This window comes from Heloderma suspectum, chromosome 12, assembly GCF_057233095.1.
Source record: "Heloderma suspectum isolate Gila_16-S chromosome 12, 16-S_ref, whole genome shotgun sequence".
Classification (NCBI taxonomy): Eukaryota; Metazoa; Chordata; class Lepidosauria; order Squamata; family Helodermatidae; genus Heloderma; species Heloderma suspectum.
Genome location: NC_139469.1, coordinates 24,377,271 through 24,393,950, shown reverse-complemented (window position 1 = coordinate 24,393,950; position 16,680 = coordinate 24,377,271). Strand labels below are relative to the sequence as shown.

The window sequence follows — 16,680 nt, the reverse complement described above, 5'->3', positions numbered from 1 at the left end:
TCCTGGGTACCCCATGACCAATCAAGCAGATAAAATGCCTGGAGGTGGTTCTGAGTGTTACATTTGCATTTGGTAGCTGTTCACTGGAACTCCCAACATGAAGTCCAAAGAGGTGTCCATGCGAGTGAAGGAGGCCATCATTAGGCTGAGGAAACAAAATAAACCCATTAGAAAGATAGCAAAAACAGTGGGAGTGGCCAACACAACAGTCTGGAACATCCTGAACAAGAAGGAATTAACTGGCAAGCTCAGAAACAGCAAAAGGCCTGGAAGACCATGGAAGACAGCTAAAGTGGGTGACTGCAGAATTCTGCTCATGGTGAAGAGGAACCCTTTCACAACATCTAGCCAGGTCAAGAACACTCTTGCAGAGGTAGGCATGTCATTGTCAACGTCTACAGTCAAGAGACAGCTTTATGAATGTAAATACAGAGGCTTCACAACAAGGTGCAAACCACTGGTAACGCTCAAGAACCAAAAGGCCAGATTAGTCTTTGCCAGCAAACACCTAAAAAAGCCTGCCCAGTTCTGGATCAAGATTATTTGGACTGATGAAACCAAGATTAATTTGTACCAGAATGATGGGAAGAGAAAAGTATGGAGAAGGAAAGGAACAGCTCATGATCCAAAGCATACCCCATCATCTGTCAAACATGGTGGAGGCAGTGTTATGGCATGGGCATGTATGGCTGCCAATGGAACCAGGTCACTGGTGTTTATTGATGACCTGACTGCTGATAGAAGCAGCAGGATGAATTCTGAAGTGTATAGGGCTATACTTTCTGCTCAGATTCAGCCGAATGCTGCCAAACTGATAAGACGCCGCTTCACATTGCAGATGATAATGACCCAAAACATACAGCAAAAGCTACCCAAGAGTTTCAGGGATGTTCTTCAATGGCCAAGTCAGTCACCTGATCTCAACCCAATAGAGCATGCTTTTCACTTACTGAAGACAAGACTGAAGGCAGAAAGACCCACAAACAAGCAGCAGCTGAAGGCAGCTGCAGTAAAGGCCTGGCAAAGCATCTCGAGGGAGGAAACTCAGCATTTGGTCATGTCCATGGGTCCCAGACTTCAGGCAGTCATTGACCGCAAAGGATTTTCATCCAGGTATTAAAGGCGATCCTTAAGTTTGAAATGATGTTGGCTTGTTCCATTACTTGTGAGCCACCAATGATGTGTGTGTGTGTGTGTGTGTATGCCACTGGCTGTAACTCCTGAATGGTTAGTGACCCAGTTTTGCCAAACCCCTTGAATTACAGCTGAAAGTCCTACTTCGCTGCCATCTGGGTGTGTTTCCTTTCGACTTCAATGTGGTGGTGTACAGAGGCCAAGTGCCAAAACAGTTATCCTTGTTCCAATATTTCTGGCCCCAACTGTATATAAGCCTTTACATTTAATATGGGAATATGAAATGAATCCAGATTCTCCTACTGCACTCATCCTGTGACTGAGGCTGATTTTAAGAAAACATCAAGTATGTAATCAGCTTTTACTTTCCCTGAAATATAGAATGGGCTGTTAGGGGTGCAATCCTATGCATGTTCCCCAGCCAGCAAAGGTTACTTCCAGATGAGGCTTTTATTGTGCGTGTTGTCTTCCACTTGTAAATCCCTGCAGTGTTTTCTCACTGCTGCTTCCTCCTTCTTTATTTCCACAAAAAAAAATCCGTTAAGGAGGAAAAGACAAAATAGCTGTGCTATGCCTTTTGATTGATAGCACTAGGAACCCTCCAGCTGGAAGCATCCTTAATCACACTGGTGGCTATAAAAGAGCATTATCATAAGAAATAAAGATCAAGTCATCATTTATGCACTTGTCTCTAATACTCTTGGGATAAAAATATTGCAAGGCAGGTCTAATTGTTTAAATGCTAGTTTAAACACTAGCAGAAGAAAAGGCACAAGATATTCCTTTGCAGCTCTGACTACATTGAATTGTGTAGACAATAGGGCTGTGCCAAAACAGTATTTGAGGTACTTGCTGTTCAGTTCATTATGCATCGATTTGCGTGCAACACTAAACCATGATTTAACATTATGTGCACGAACCTCCATGAGCCCAGGCAAAGCCTGGAGCTCGCACACTCCCCCACTCTCCTCCTTCTGCACAACCAGGAGGAGGTGTAAACTATTATTCAGTTTCACTTTCCTAGCTTTCTGGTTTGTCTACACATAGGAGCCAGGAATTTGTGATTTAACACAAACTCTAGTCATTTGCTAAGCAACCTAACAATAAACCCTTGCCTGTTTTGCTGACTTGTTTTTTAAAAAGCTGCCAACAATCTTAAACTACCAACAGTAATATTATATGACACTGGTGTTTGGTGGAAATAATATCCATGGGGCAAACAATGTCAGCTATCTCTATTTGTATCATAGGAACAGAGGAAGCTGCCTTATACCAGATCAACCCATTTGTCCTTCTAGCTCAGTATGGTCTACAGCAGGGGTGCAAAACCTCAGGCCTGGGGGCCAAATCTAGCCCTCCTGGGTTTCCCAGAAGGCCACGCCCCCTTTCCTTGGACCCAACCCTTTCCCCAACCATGGATCATTTGGTGGTTTCCTGGCTTTTGTGCAGGTTTTTCCTCTTTCTAAAAGGTTGATGCCTCTCCCTGAAATGGGTTCTGCACTCCTGGTCTACAGTGATTGGCAGTACTGCTCCAGGGTCTTAGTGAGGAGTCTTTCCCGGTCCTATCTGGCGGTGCCAAGGACATATTTTGTATGCAAAGCATTTGCTCTGCCACTGAGCTGTGGTCCTTCCCAAAATATCATGCATGGTGTGGAGAATGTGGATAGGGAGACATTTTTCTCCCTCTCTCATAATACTAGAACTTAACAAGGTCATCCCATGAAACTGATTGATGGGAGATCCAGGTCAGATAAAAAGAAGAATGTCTTCACACAGCACATAGTTAAACTATGGAATTCGCTACTGCAAAATGTAGTGATGGCCACCAATTTGGATGGCTTTAGAGGGGGGTTGGAGAAGCTTCTGGAGGAGAAGTCTATCAGTGGCTACTAGTACTGATGGCTATGTGCTGCCTCCAGTACCAGAGGCAGTGTGCCTGTGTGTGCCAGTTGCTGGTGAACATGGGTAGGAGGGTGCTGTTGCACTCATGTGGGTTCCTGGTTGATAGCTGGTTGGCCACTGTGTGAACAGAACGCTGGTCTAGATGAACCCTTGGTCTGATCCAGTATGGCTCTTCTTATGCTCTTATCATCTGAATTTCTGTTCCAGAAATGGTTCTTTAACTTCCAGGCCTCACTGAATTTGCTATGAACAATAAATGGCAACGAGTGTTCCGATCTGGTCTGATAGTGTTGTGACAAAGAGTGGAAGTAGTCAGTAATGAAATGTCGAGTAATGAGATTTCATGTTCATTTTGCAGCTCGAGTGACAGCTCTGCGGATGATGAGGAAGATATAGAAGTGACAGGCCAAGAGACAGTGGAAGAGAGAATGAAAGAGTTTCCCCACCCATCACGGTACAGAATAACGATGCTCCACATTTTTGTGAAATGTTAATCGGACAAGAATTAGATGTCTTCTTGGAGACAAACAATCTCTGCAATCACAAGGAAGACCAGCTGACACACCTTACAAGCACCACTAAATTGGCTCTTTAGTTCTTTTTAGAATGCAGACTGAGGTCCTTCCCACAGATTACCTGGCAGCAAACCTAGATTTGCCACCAAATATACACATGACAAAATGCTGCAGACAGTCCCTGCTCTTTCATTAGTATCTCTGCAGGAAAGATACTTCCAGACATGGGTTTGTCACACAATATGCGTTTTTAGGTCTACAGCTGAAAAAGAAAATGGAATGTGTCCAGTGGCCCTGAGATTCTCAGGGAACTGAATTCTGCATCCAAGATCACTCTGTGCTTTTCCTGCACTTGCCTGAGATCATGGCAGGCACACAGCTCTGCCATATTTACCATCCTACATCAGTGGGAAAATGTCCTTTAATAGTGAACTTAGGCAGTGACAGTCAACATAAACCCACACACACAATCCAGCCCAGTGAGAACTGAGCACACTTAGCAGCCATGGAATATCGAGTGTCAGTTGGAAAAAGAAAATGGAAAACTGGGGAGGATGGAGTGACATACCCTGCTGGATCCCCTTACAACTTATAGGATCCTGGAGGAGGGCATGGCTGGGTGGCTGGAACCCTGAACAGGAATGCTGCTGTTCAGAAGTGAGGATAAACCTCAGTATTTTGTTGCAGGTCCCACTTCTTCATTCTACTACGATGCCTGACATTTTGCATTAATATGCCAGTCAAACTAACTTCCCCAGGGTTAGGATCTTGTAGGCAGTCCCTATGGTAGAGCTTGACTCTTTTTCTCCCTCTTCCTCTAATTTAGCAAGGATTGCAGCGGGAAAAGCTTTCTGCTGCAGCAGCTCCGTAACTTTCGCAGAAGAATGTCTCAGTCTCTGGCTATTGCCCAAGAGAAAGGAAGGAGCCAGAAACTCAAGAGCCCAGAAGGAACTGATCTGCCAAATGCCAGGAGGAGACAGAACCTAAAGCTGAGGGGACTGACCTCAGTGGGACCAGTACATTTGGAATCTAATACAAAGGGTGCCTTTCTTCTTGATCACGGTAACAGAGCAGCTGTGCCCTCAAGAGAACTCAAGAAAGAAACTGAGGAAGGGCGACACTCAGAATCACCTCAGGACTCTTCCGCAGACAAAGATGTAGAACTGCCAAGGTATTGCAAGGAAAAGCTCGGTGTATTGTTTATTGCATTATTGTACCTAATTATTTTGCATTTATTGCACTTTTCCTCCAACGAGCTCAAGACAGTGTACATGGCTCACCCCTTTTAATCCTCACAACAACTGTGTGAGGCAGATTAGGCCAAAAGACAATAACTGGCCTAAAGTTCCCCCAGAGACCTTTGTGGCCAAGTGGGGATTTGAATCTGCACCTCCTCCCTCCAAGCCCAGCATTCTTACCCAGCCTTCCTCAACCTGGTGCCCTCCAGATATGTTTGACTGCAGCTCCCATCATTCCAAGCTAGCATGGCTGTTGTAACCACTACACCACACTGGCTCTCAACAGCAGTCAACAGTGTTGATTCTAATTTATAATAAAAGTGTACCATAGATCCTATAAGACAGCATGGCACAGTTTCAGATAAGGCAGGGTTTGGGGCAGTCAAGGGAAGCCCAACACTGCATGGGGGAAATGAAGATGGGCAGAAAGAAAGTGAAATTAGGGTAGAAGGGTTACGGGCAGGCGGGGGTGCAGAGTGACAGATTAAAACAGGAGAGGATCAAACCAACCAAATATGAAAAAGACAGCTGCAAAAATGATTAGCTTCCTGACACAATCTGGGAAACTCTCTTTATCAAAGGGATCCATAACAAATACAAAATTATATACTCAAAAATTACATAGTTACAAAATAGCATGCTCTGAAACCCTCTTCTTGGGATGATTATATTTTATTTTGCTTTCGTGAGTTGAAAGATAAATTATCCCAAGTAGTCTTTTTAAGAAGCAGTGAAAGTAGTGCCTTTTGAGTTTCATCATTAAAAAAGTGGGTGGGTGGGAGTTTCTGAGTCTAAGTTACAACTCTGATACAATGGTGATATTGGCTGTATTCACATGTAGTGCTAAACCAAACTTTAGTACTATATGGACAAGCTTCTGTGAGATGGAGGAAAATGCCTCACATGCTCCCCCCTCCTTCTGAACAGCCAGGAGGAGGACTCCTGCCAAGTTTACTTTCACTTTTCCGATTCCTGGCTTGATATGTATGAACCAGGAATCGTGGTTTAAAGCAAACTCATGTCAGCTAAACAAGCTAGGCTTTGTCATTGGCTTGTTCAGCAATTGTTTAAACCATGGGTTTGCACACAAGGACAAGCCAGGAACTGGGGAGAGTGAAACTAAACTTGGCAGGAGTCGTCTTTCTGGCAGCGCAGGTGGGGGAGAGGGGAGTGGGCTAACAGAGGCTCGTCCATATAGCTCTAAATCCTAGCTTAAGCCTTACATGTGAACCAGGCCATTGACTTTAAGGTTTTATGAATTACATATATATATATATATATATATATATATATATATATGCAGGTTAATTAAATGTAGGATATTTAAGTTTTATATATTATGGTTGATGATGATGATTAAATTTATGTATCACTTCCCTCTGGAAAAAGCAGTCTCAAAGTGACTTACACATTATTATTGTTGTTGTTGTTGTTGTTCAGTCGTTCAGTTGTGTCCGACTCTTCGTGACCCCATGGACCATAGCACGCCAGGCCTTCCTGTCCTGCGTTCTCTCCCGGAGCGTGCTCAAGTTCATATTCATTGCATCCGTGATGCTATCTAGCCATCTCATCCTCTGCCGTCCCCTTCTCCTTTTGCCTTCAGTCTTTCCCAGCATCAGGGTCTTTTCCAGGGAGTTTTCTCTTCGCATTAGGTGGCCAAAATATTGGAGCTTCAGCTTCATTATCTGTCCTTCCAATGAGCAGTCAGGGTTGATTTCCTTTAGGATGGACTGATTTGACCTCCTTGCAGTCCAGGGGACTCGTAAGAGTCTTCTCCAGCACCACAGTTCGAAAGCATCAATTCTTCGGCGCTCAGTCTTCCTTATAGTCCAGCTCTCACAGCCATACATTACTACTGGGAAAACCATAGCTTTGATTAGACGGACCTTTGTCGGCAAGGTGATGTCTCTGCTTCTTACTATGCTGTCTAGGTTTGCCATAGCTTTCCTCCCAAGGAGCAAGCGTCTTTTAATTTCATGGCTACAGTCACCGTCTGCGGTGATCTTGGAGCCCAAGAAAGTAAAATCTGTCACTGCTTCCATTTCTTCCCCTTCTATATGCCAGGAAGTGATAGGGCCAGATGCCATGATCTTCGTTTTTCTAATGTTGAGTTTCAAACCAGCTTTTGCACTCTCCTCTTTCACCCTCAACAAGAGGCTCTTGAGATCCTCTTCGCTTTCTGCCATTAGGGTGGTATCGTCTGCATATCGGAGGTTGTTGATAATTCTCCCGGCAGTCTTAATTCCGACCTCTGATTCATCCAACCCGGCATTTCTCATGATGTACTCTGCATATAAGTTAAATAAGCAGGATGACAATATGCAGCCTTGTCGTACTCCTTTCCCAATTTTGAACCAATCGGTTGTTCCATCTCTGGTTCTTACTGTTGCTTCTTGACCCTCGTACAGGTTTCTCAGGAGACAGGTAAGGTGGTCTGGTACTCCCATCACTTTAAGAATTTGCCACAGTTTGTTGTGATCCACACAATCAAAGGCTTTAGCGTAGTCAATGAAGCAGAAATAGACGTTTTTCTGGAATTCTCTTGCTTTCTCCATGATGCAGCGAATGTTGGCGATTTGATCTCTAGTTCCTCTGCCTCTTCGAAACCCAGCTTGTACTTCCGGTAGTTCTCGGTTCGCATACTGCTGAAGCCTAGCTTGTAGGATTTTGAGCATCACCTTGCTGGCATGTGAAATGAGCGCAATTGTGCGGTAGTTTGAACACTCTTTGGCATTGCCCTTCTTTGGAATTGGAATGTAAACTGACCTTTTCCAGTCTTGTGGCCACTGTTGAGTGTTCCAGATTTGTTGGCATATTGAATGCAGCACTTTAACAGCATCATCTTTTAGGATTTTAAATAGCTCGGCTGGAATACTGTCATCTCCGCTAGCTTTGTTGTTACTAATGCTTCCTAAGGCCCACTTGACTTCACTCTCTAGGATGTCCGGCTCAAGTTCAGTGACCGCACTATCATGGCTATCAGGGACATTCAGATCTTTCCTGTATAGTTCTTCTGTGTATTCTTGCCACCTCTTCTTAATCTCATCTGCTTCTGTGAGGTCCCTGCCTTCTTTGTCCTTTATCATGCCCGTCTTTGCACAAAACGTTCCCTTGAGGTCTCCAATTTTCTTGAAGAGATCTCTAGTCTTTCCCATTCTGTTGTTTTCCTCGATTTCTTTGCATTGTTCATTTAAGAAGGCCTTCTTGTCTCTCCTTGCTATTCTCTGGAACTCTGCATTCAGTTGGATATATCTTCCCCTTTCTCCCTTGCTTTTCGCTTCCCTTCTTTCCTCAGCTACTTGTAAAGCCTCATCAGACAGCCACTTGGCTTTCTTGCATTTCTTTTTCTTTGGGACGGATTTCGTTGCTGCCTCCTGAACAATGTTACGGACCTCCGTCCATAGTTCCTCAGGCACTCTGTCTATCAGGTCTAATCCCTGAAATCTATTCCTCACCTCCACTGTATATTCATCAGGGATATGATTTAGGTCATACCTGAACGGTTTAGTGGTTTTCCCTATGTTCTTCAATTTCAGCCGAAATTTTGCAAGAAGCAGCTCATGATCTGAGCCACAGTCAGCTCCAGGTCTTGTTTTTACTGACTGTATGGAACTTCTCCATCTTTGGCTGCAAAGGACATAATCAATCTGATTTCGATATTGACCATCTGGTGACGTCCATGTGTAGAGTCGCCTCTTGTGCTGTTGGAAAAGAGTGTTTGCTATGATCAGCATGTTCTCTTGGCAAAACTCTATTAGCTTTTGTCCTGCTTCATTTTGTACACCAAGGCCATGCCTGCCTGTTATCCCGGTGATTTCTTGACTTCCTACTTTAGCATTCCAATCCCCTATGATGAAGAGGACATCTTTTTCTGGTGTTAGTTCTAGAAGGTGTTGTAGGTCTTCATAGAACCGATCAACCTTAGCTTCTTCGGCCTCAGTGGTTGGGGCATAGACTTGAATTACTGTGATGTTGAATGGTTTGCCTTGGATTCGTACTGAGATCATTCTATCATTTTTAAGATTGTACCCCAGTACTGCTTTTCCCACCCTTTTGTTGACTATGAGTGCTACTCCATTTCTTCTAAGAGATTCTTGCCCACAATAGTAGATATAATGGTCAACTGAACTAAATTCGCCCATGCCTGTCCATTTTAGTTCGCTGATTCCCAAGATGTCGATGTTCAATCTTGCCATCTCATGTTTGACCACCTCCAGCTTACCTTGATTCATTGATCTGACATTCCAGGTTCCTAAACAATATTGTTCTTTACAGCATTGGATTTTCTTTTCACCACCACACACATCCACAGCTGAGTGTCCTTTCGGCTTTGGCCCAGCCGCTTCACTCTTTCTGGCGCTACTTGGAAATACCCTCTGCTCTTCCCCAGTAGCATATTGGACACCTTCCGACCTGAGGGGCTCATCTTCCGGCGTCATATCTTTTAGCCTTGTGATACGTTCCATGGGGTTTTCTTGGCAAGAATCCTGGAGTGGGTTGCCATTTCCTTCTCCAGTGGACCACATTTTGTCAGAACTCTCTGCCATGACCTGTCCGTCTTGGGTGGCCCTGCACGGCATAGCTTATGGCTTCACTGAGTTACGCAAGCCCCTTTGCCACAACAAGGCAGTGATCCATGAAGGGGATTATTATTGTTACCTTCTTATTATAGAATTTGTCAGCTATATTTTAGCAATTTGGGTATTGTCTTTTTAAGAGTATGTAATTTTGTAACCGGATATTTTTTAAGTGTACAATTTAGAGATTTCTTTGATAAAGAGATTTTCTCAAAACACATGGGAACCTGACTGCTTGTGCGCTTTCCTTTCCTTTCCGAGTGGCAATTTTACCATACCATTCACATTTTAAAAAAACAAAAGGATTTCCCTGTGCTTGCATTTTGTAGGGCAGAAGAAAGCCAGAAAGAAAAGCAGGTAAAGGAGAAGCTCAAGAAACAGAGACTCCAGGAGCAGCTGGAGAAATTAAAGCCTCAGCACTCCACCACTGGGAAGCAGCCCATGGCAGAACAAACCCCCATCTTGTTCCATGCGGTCAGTAGCACAGAATAGCCAAAGGACATCCTTTTCCCAGGGATCTCATGCTTTATGCAGCTGACTTCCTTTTGACCTTGGTTGTCTTCTGGCTGTATTTATTTAAAGCCAAAGCTTTAGGTATGCTAGTGGCAGTCTGAGGAGGGTTTTCCAATGTGGGTCATGCCAGACTATGTGAGCACAGGAGCGAGAAGTTTTAGCTGTTATTTCTCTACTTAATGAATTTATCATCCCAGCCTTTGACCAAAAATGGGTTCCCCTGACACAGCTTGAGACTCTTTAAAAACAAACAAACCCATAACACCATTAAAGCCATTGAAATAGAATAATAGGGCAAGATAGAACAGCAGCAAATATCTGCAGTGTTGTTGTTTTTGGTGGATGAAAGCCACCAAATTTAAATGAGCAGAGCAGGCTGGTAAATGTGGTGGGGAGAGTGGTACACAACCTGGATGAGGCCCTGACCCTGGTAACCACCTACCTGAACTTGGAGAAACCCAGAACAGGGCCTGAGCTGATGACTGATAGATAGATAGATAGATAGATAGATAGACAGACAGACAGACAGACAGACAGATCTGTCTACTTAGGTTTTAACCCACTCACTCCCATCCCACAGGCTCAGGGCAGCTTACTGGATGGAAACACCCCCACCCTCCAAAATACAACATTTCTAGAAATTCCAAGTTGAAAGGGGGAAACAAAGACAAACATTTCCAGCAGAAACCATCCCATATTAATCTTCCCTCCCACGGCCATCTCTTCCTCAAGTGTATTTTCTCCGTATCCCTAACCCTTCACATTTTGCATAGGATGCCTTAACAAATCCCAATATGATGTATTCTGGTAGGACAGCGAGACTAAATGCAAGATGTACTATTCTCCTTAGCTGTTTTGCTGCATTTTGTGTAGCATGTTATTGTGGTCCTTGATCCTTGTTTGATTAACTGCACTCTTGCCTCTGTTTTGTTGCACATCTTTTGAAAATGGGCCAGAGCTCAGCCTTGCCATCTTTTGCAAGGCAAAGGAAGACCTTCCCGTTGAGGCAGGCATTTGTGATTTACTTTCTTTGGTCTTATTGTGGATATTGTTATGACTTATGTTTTTATTGTGGCCTTAGCAGATCCTGGTATTGTTAACTGGCTTGAGTTAGTCACTGATGTAGTATAAGCCACTTTATGTATCTTACCTGGCGGGGCCCAGGAAGCACTGTTCACAGCTCTTAGCACTGTTAGCCAAGAGATAGCCAATGGCCAGGAGGAGGTGGTACATTGCTCAGAGAGCAAGATGTGGGGACTATCAAAAGACAAGACTGCTTTTCTCCCTCTCTCAAAATACTAGAACCCAGGGTCATCCTATGAAGTTGATTGGTGGGAGACTCAGGACAGATAAAAGGAAGTACTTCTTCACACAGCACATAGTTAAACTATGGAATTTGCTACCACAGGATGTAGTGATGGACACCAATTTCGATGGCTTTAAAAGGGGGTTGGACAAATTCCTGGAGGAGAAGGCTATCAACTAGTCTTGATGGCCATGTGCTACCTCCACTGCCAGAGGCAGTGAGCCTATGTGAACCAGTTGCTGGGGAACATGGGTGGGAGGGTTCTCTTGCACTCATGTCCTGCTTGTGGCTTTCCCATAGGCAGCTGGTTGGCCACTGTGTGAACAGAATGCTGGACTAGATGGACCCTTGGCCTGATCCAGCAGGGCTCTTCTTATGTTCTTAAGACAGTAGTCTACTTCTGATTGGGGTCTTGGCTGTGCCACTTCAGACAGCAGGTGAGGGCTTCCACGGCTGAATGCTCCTCTATACAAACAATTGCTTGCATGTAGAAAACTAGCAAGTCAGGAGAAGGATTCTAGCCTCATCCTTCTCCCTGGCATGCTACTTTTCTATGTTAATCTTTTTTGTATGGAGGATCATTTAGTCCATGTAAACCTGTGCCTGCAGTCTGAAAACAACATGCTCAAGATGGCACAGGTTTACCACTTCAGGGAGAACTTTGCCAAAGTCAGGATGAGAAGCATGACCTGCAGGACTAGGGACAGCTCCCAAACAGCTACTGGGGGTTGCTTTGACAAAGCGCAAACAAAGCTAAATGGAGACCTTGATGACGGCTCAGACACTCTGGCTTGGGCCTTCCTCCACCTGCCACTAGCCTTCCAGTGTCCCTTCCGGCTCTGAAGTGGGGGTTCCCAGAGGAGTGAGGGACCTTGGGCATTTAACTCATCAGATGGTTCAGGCTACCCACTTGCCTGGTCAGAATTAGTGGCTTCAGGTTCCAGATTGGCCATTTAGTCCTCCAGCCAGGGCTGAATCTGAGTTTGGAGCTTGCCGTACCTCAGGATCTGTATTCAGTCTTAGGCCGCTGAGTCACTCTTTGGGGTTAGATTCATGTCAGCTGTAAATATTAAAAATAAATATGATTAAAAATTCCCATTTGTTAAACTAAAGAAGTGAGGTCTTTGCCTGTCATAAAGGGCATGGCCTGTTTTCTGGTCAGTCTTCCCCAAATGAGACCAGAAATGAACACACCAATAAGCCTGCCTGCCTGCCTGCCTGCCTGCCTGCCTGCCTTCCTTCCTTCCCTCTAATATTTTACATTTGTCTTGGTTCATTTTATTGTTTAGTTCTTCCATTGATCGAGATCGTTTGGAATTCAATCCTTCAGAGTATTTTGTAGCAGGCCTGCACAGTTTTGTATCATCTGCCAATCTGATAAGTAGACTCATATTCTTTCATCTAAATTATTTATAAAGATAGAATTCTTTCACTTATATCACTCACTTCACGATACTGTGTTAGCAGTGCCAACATGCTAACAGTTCCACGTGGTTTGCAATTCACGCATGGATCTCCTATTTGACAGATCCTTATTCTTTGTAAACTTCAATTAATAAAACATTTCAAAAGGAAAAAGTAGCATCACCAGTCCATATGCAGCTGTCCTTTTTGAGACAGGTCTGAAAGACAGTCTGACAGCAGCACTTTCTGTGTCTCAGATTAGAATTTTCTTCTTTCTTCTTTTTCATTTATGCACAGATTGAAGAATTAAGTCATTTTGACATGTGAAACGAAAGCAGTTATAATTTGGCAGCTGCGTCCCTTAGAGATTTGGAAATGAGCATGACTAAGAAATATCTATTTATTTCTAGGCACCACATTTCCCCAGTGCTGCTTTTCCAAGTTAATTTTCAATTATGCCATTTTGAGTAGTCCTAACCCTGTGTACACTTCGCCTCTGGCCAAAAGCCCATCCTTGACCAAGTCTCTTACTTTTGGTCCTTCTGATCCTTATCTGGTATCTGACCACCAGCCCATCTCCAGCCATATTTTCTGCCTCTACCCCTTTGGACCCTTGCTTGTCAGAAACAGAAGTCATGGGCAGAAGTCTGAGGTGAAACAGAAGCTGTGGGGCAAGGCAATAATCATGACCTGACATGGACCAGGACCTCGAACCTTCATCCTCAGAGGATTCTGACCCCTGGTCCTCAGAAGAAGAGGCACCTGAGCTAATGGCTCAGGGAGATGACTCAGCTATGGACAGGTGTCATGAGGCTTCTACCTCTTTGGGACCCAGTTTTCCAGAAAGACCCCAGGGCCAGTTGGTCACATAACCATCCTTATACTCTGAGGACTTGGGCCATGAGCATGCCACAGCCACTCCCATGTCATCACAGCCTGAGATGTCTCTTAAACGGGTCTGGGCTGTTTTAGCAGACACCTCAGTTCGTGTGGAGGTGGGGCCAACCAGCCTAAAGGCAGCCACACTCTTATTTCAGTTTTGCTCTGCTCTTTGTTGGAGCAACATACAGACACCCTGTCTTGCTTTCAGCCCCAATGCTACTTGGAGCCTCCTGTAGTGCTGTTCTCTTTCTTGCTTGCTTCCCTGAGAAACCTGACCGGACCCCTGCTCAAGATCTGATCCATAGCAGAATGCTGCAGCCCAGGCTCCAATGCAGGACCTGAACAGAACCCATGGCTTGAAATGGTACATGTCCAAAGAATATGTCAGGACTGAAAAGCAAGCCAGGAAGCAGGAGCAAGGAGCAAGCCAGAACTGGAGGATAAAGCCGGAGGCAGGGCCCAAGGATACAGGAACAAACCAGAGCTCAGGAAGGCCATGTTGGTTGAGCAAGGCTCAGCTGAAACATGGAGCCCTTTAAACTCCTCCCTGCCCAGAAGAGTCCAGTGGTCAGCATGGATGGACAGAGTCAGTCTAGGTCTGGAAAGTTCTTCACTGAGAAGCTTCCACCTGCAGTTCATTGCCTCACCACACTGGGAACTGCACAGAATCCAACAACTCCTGACCTCAGAAACTGGCCACCAGCCTATTTGGACTATCCCTTTTGCCTCTGACCCTACTGGACCCTAATAGAGCAGTGAATCATGCATAGAAAGAGTGGGCAGTTTCCTCCGTGGCCAAGAGCATTTGGCTCCCAAGAAGCCTTGAATTATTTTATTTATTCCTCACAGCACACTAGCAGTTCTTTTGTGGGATGCTGGTGTGGTCTAGTACACAGTCTTGGAATGACTGACCTAGACCAGAAACATGGTAATATTTCAGGTCATTCATAATGCATCTCAGTAATTGAGTTGAACAGTAATTACACTGGAGGAGCTTGGAAGCCCTTCACTGCCTAATGAAGCTGCTTAGAAAGTAATACACTTCCTCATCGCCTCCTCCTTTAAAAAAAAAATTACATTAGCAATTATATTAATGGTCTCAACTCTTTTTAGAGTCAGGAGGGAAATCTAGACTTCATGCCGTCTCTCTATCCTTGGCTTACCCCTCTGTGCTGCCTTTGGGGAGGCATATCCCTCTGTTCTTTTGGGGAATCCCTCTCTGCTTCTGTTCCTTTTGATGCTGTATAAATGTAACTGTGAATTAAATTTGGTCTGTTGAGCTAAATCGGGAGCTAATTTGTGCAGATTTTGTTCCACGGCTATGTATAAACTGAATTCAGCGGAGATATAAACAGAGCTCCAGTGCTCAAGCTGGTTAAAGGATAACTGGCACAGATATGGTTTTAAATCAGGCTTGGGAGCCGCCATTTACCTGGACACCAAGAATCACTTTTGGGTAACCTGTCAGGAAAGCCTTTCTTATTTACTTATTACTTAGCCATTACTTATTTTTCTTGTAGGCCACAAATGACCTACATTGGCATTAGGAAAGCTACTTGAAGGCTAGCCACTTCTAGGGAATAACTCGTAAGGCTGCATTAAGAGCAAATCGTAGGTATTGCAGCATCGTGGGAGATTTTGATTTAAACTAGACATGCCCCACCGAAATCCTCCCATTTAATTGATTCAACATACTCCTGAGCCCTGCAGCACACAGTGTACTATATGAAGTACTGCACTGATTCACTTGTGTATGTGTGGCACCCAACGCTACAGGAGGGCTTCCTCGCAGTAACGTGGAGTCAACGCAACTGGCTTTCTGCTGTCAAAGTGGGAGAAGTGGTGTCTGCTTTTTAAAGGGACTCTTCTCACGAGCTACCTGTGTGCCGTCTGGAACCTCTTCCAGAGCTGCAATTTGGAACATGTTCTAGGACAGGGAAGTATCAGGCTCTGGCCTGGCTCTTCCCACTCAGGCTGGCCATTCAACCCACAGGAAAGGGTTCCCGATTGGGCTAAGATTTTGCCAGGGCTCTGGTGTGTTCTTTAGCTCTGACTCCTGGCATTGTCCCTTGGCTCCGACTCCCTGGCACAACTTTCCTCCCTGGTTCCCCTCTAACAGCTGTCTATAGCTCTGCCCTGACAGGGTATTACTACCATCTTAACTGCCAGGGCCCAATGGCTGGCGACAGGAAGGTGATCAGCTGGGTTCTGCTGGTTGGAAAGTGAGGGGCTGAGAGCCAGAGACTTCAGCAGCTACCCTGAGTCTGTGGGACCCCCTTTTCAGCCAGCAGAACTTCCATCTTAATGGCCCAGGCCCAGTGGGTAGCTGCTTGCAGAAGCCTTTCTAAAGGTGGTCCATCAGCATCAAATCCACCTGGCCGCATAGTCAGTGCAAGCAAAAATACAAACAGACCTTGAAGAAGATATATCGAGTTCTAGGGGAAAAGGTTCAGAGTCTTCATTTACAGCAGACACTTTCTGATTTACATTATGATTCATGGCTTATTTACTAAGCTGCTTCAAGCCTCCCAGAGAAAAGTGGAGCAAAACCATGTTCTGAAAACAAATGTACAAATTATTTGCATGCGCCGTGTGTCTACCCACGGTCATGTGTGATGAATGTACACGTGTCTGTTCCACTGCATGGTACATATGGCAGGAAGTCCTGCCCCCACAGAGACTGAAAACATCTGGCTTGTGGAGCTTAAAACTAGAACCCTGCTTTTGTGCTATTTCCCTTGTGGATCTCGTGAGGCAGCAATACTAGAGGACGTGATATGTTGCTGTCCACCCAGTGTCTCCAACAGTCACTGCCCCTGAGAGTTCGAAGGGCTTGTCCCGAGCAATACCAGCATTGGCAGCAGAATCACCTGGAGGACTAGGATGAGAACATCTGCCTACCCACCTGAGTACCCCTCCTTTGCCACCATCACCTTCGAGGCACGCAGTGCCAAGAACCATGACACTTGGGCATCAGCCGCAGTTCGTTTCTGTTGGAAAACAGAAAGATTATATAAGAAGCTCATTTCTCTTGTCTCAGGAATTATCTCAGACCAGCAGGACAATAATATTCAGAAAGTATCTTCTCCAATGCCTGGATGTACCCTTTAGGGAAGGGACCATAGCTCGGTGGTAGAGCACATGCTTTGCATCCTGAAAGGACGTCCCAGGTTCAATCCCTGACATCTCCAGGCAGGGTTGGGAGTGAC

General features: G+C 44.9%; 1 protein-coding gene across 1 annotated transcript in view; it reads left to right on the top strand.

Annotated features, from left to right (window-relative positions):
* DNAAF8 (dynein axonemal assembly factor 8) overlaps positions 1–16,680 on the top strand; it is a 146,009-nt gene that overhangs the window by 17,739 nt on the left and 111,590 nt on the right. The window contains exons 8-10 of the mRNA XM_084818797.1: positions 3,395–3,490; positions 4,378–4,722; positions 9,696–9,840. Of these exons, the coding sequence (XP_084674923.1) occupies positions 3,395–3,490; positions 4,378–4,722; positions 9,696–9,840 (586 nt within the window). The remainder of the gene's footprint in view (positions 1–3,394; positions 3,491–4,377; positions 4,723–9,695; positions 9,841–16,680) is intronic.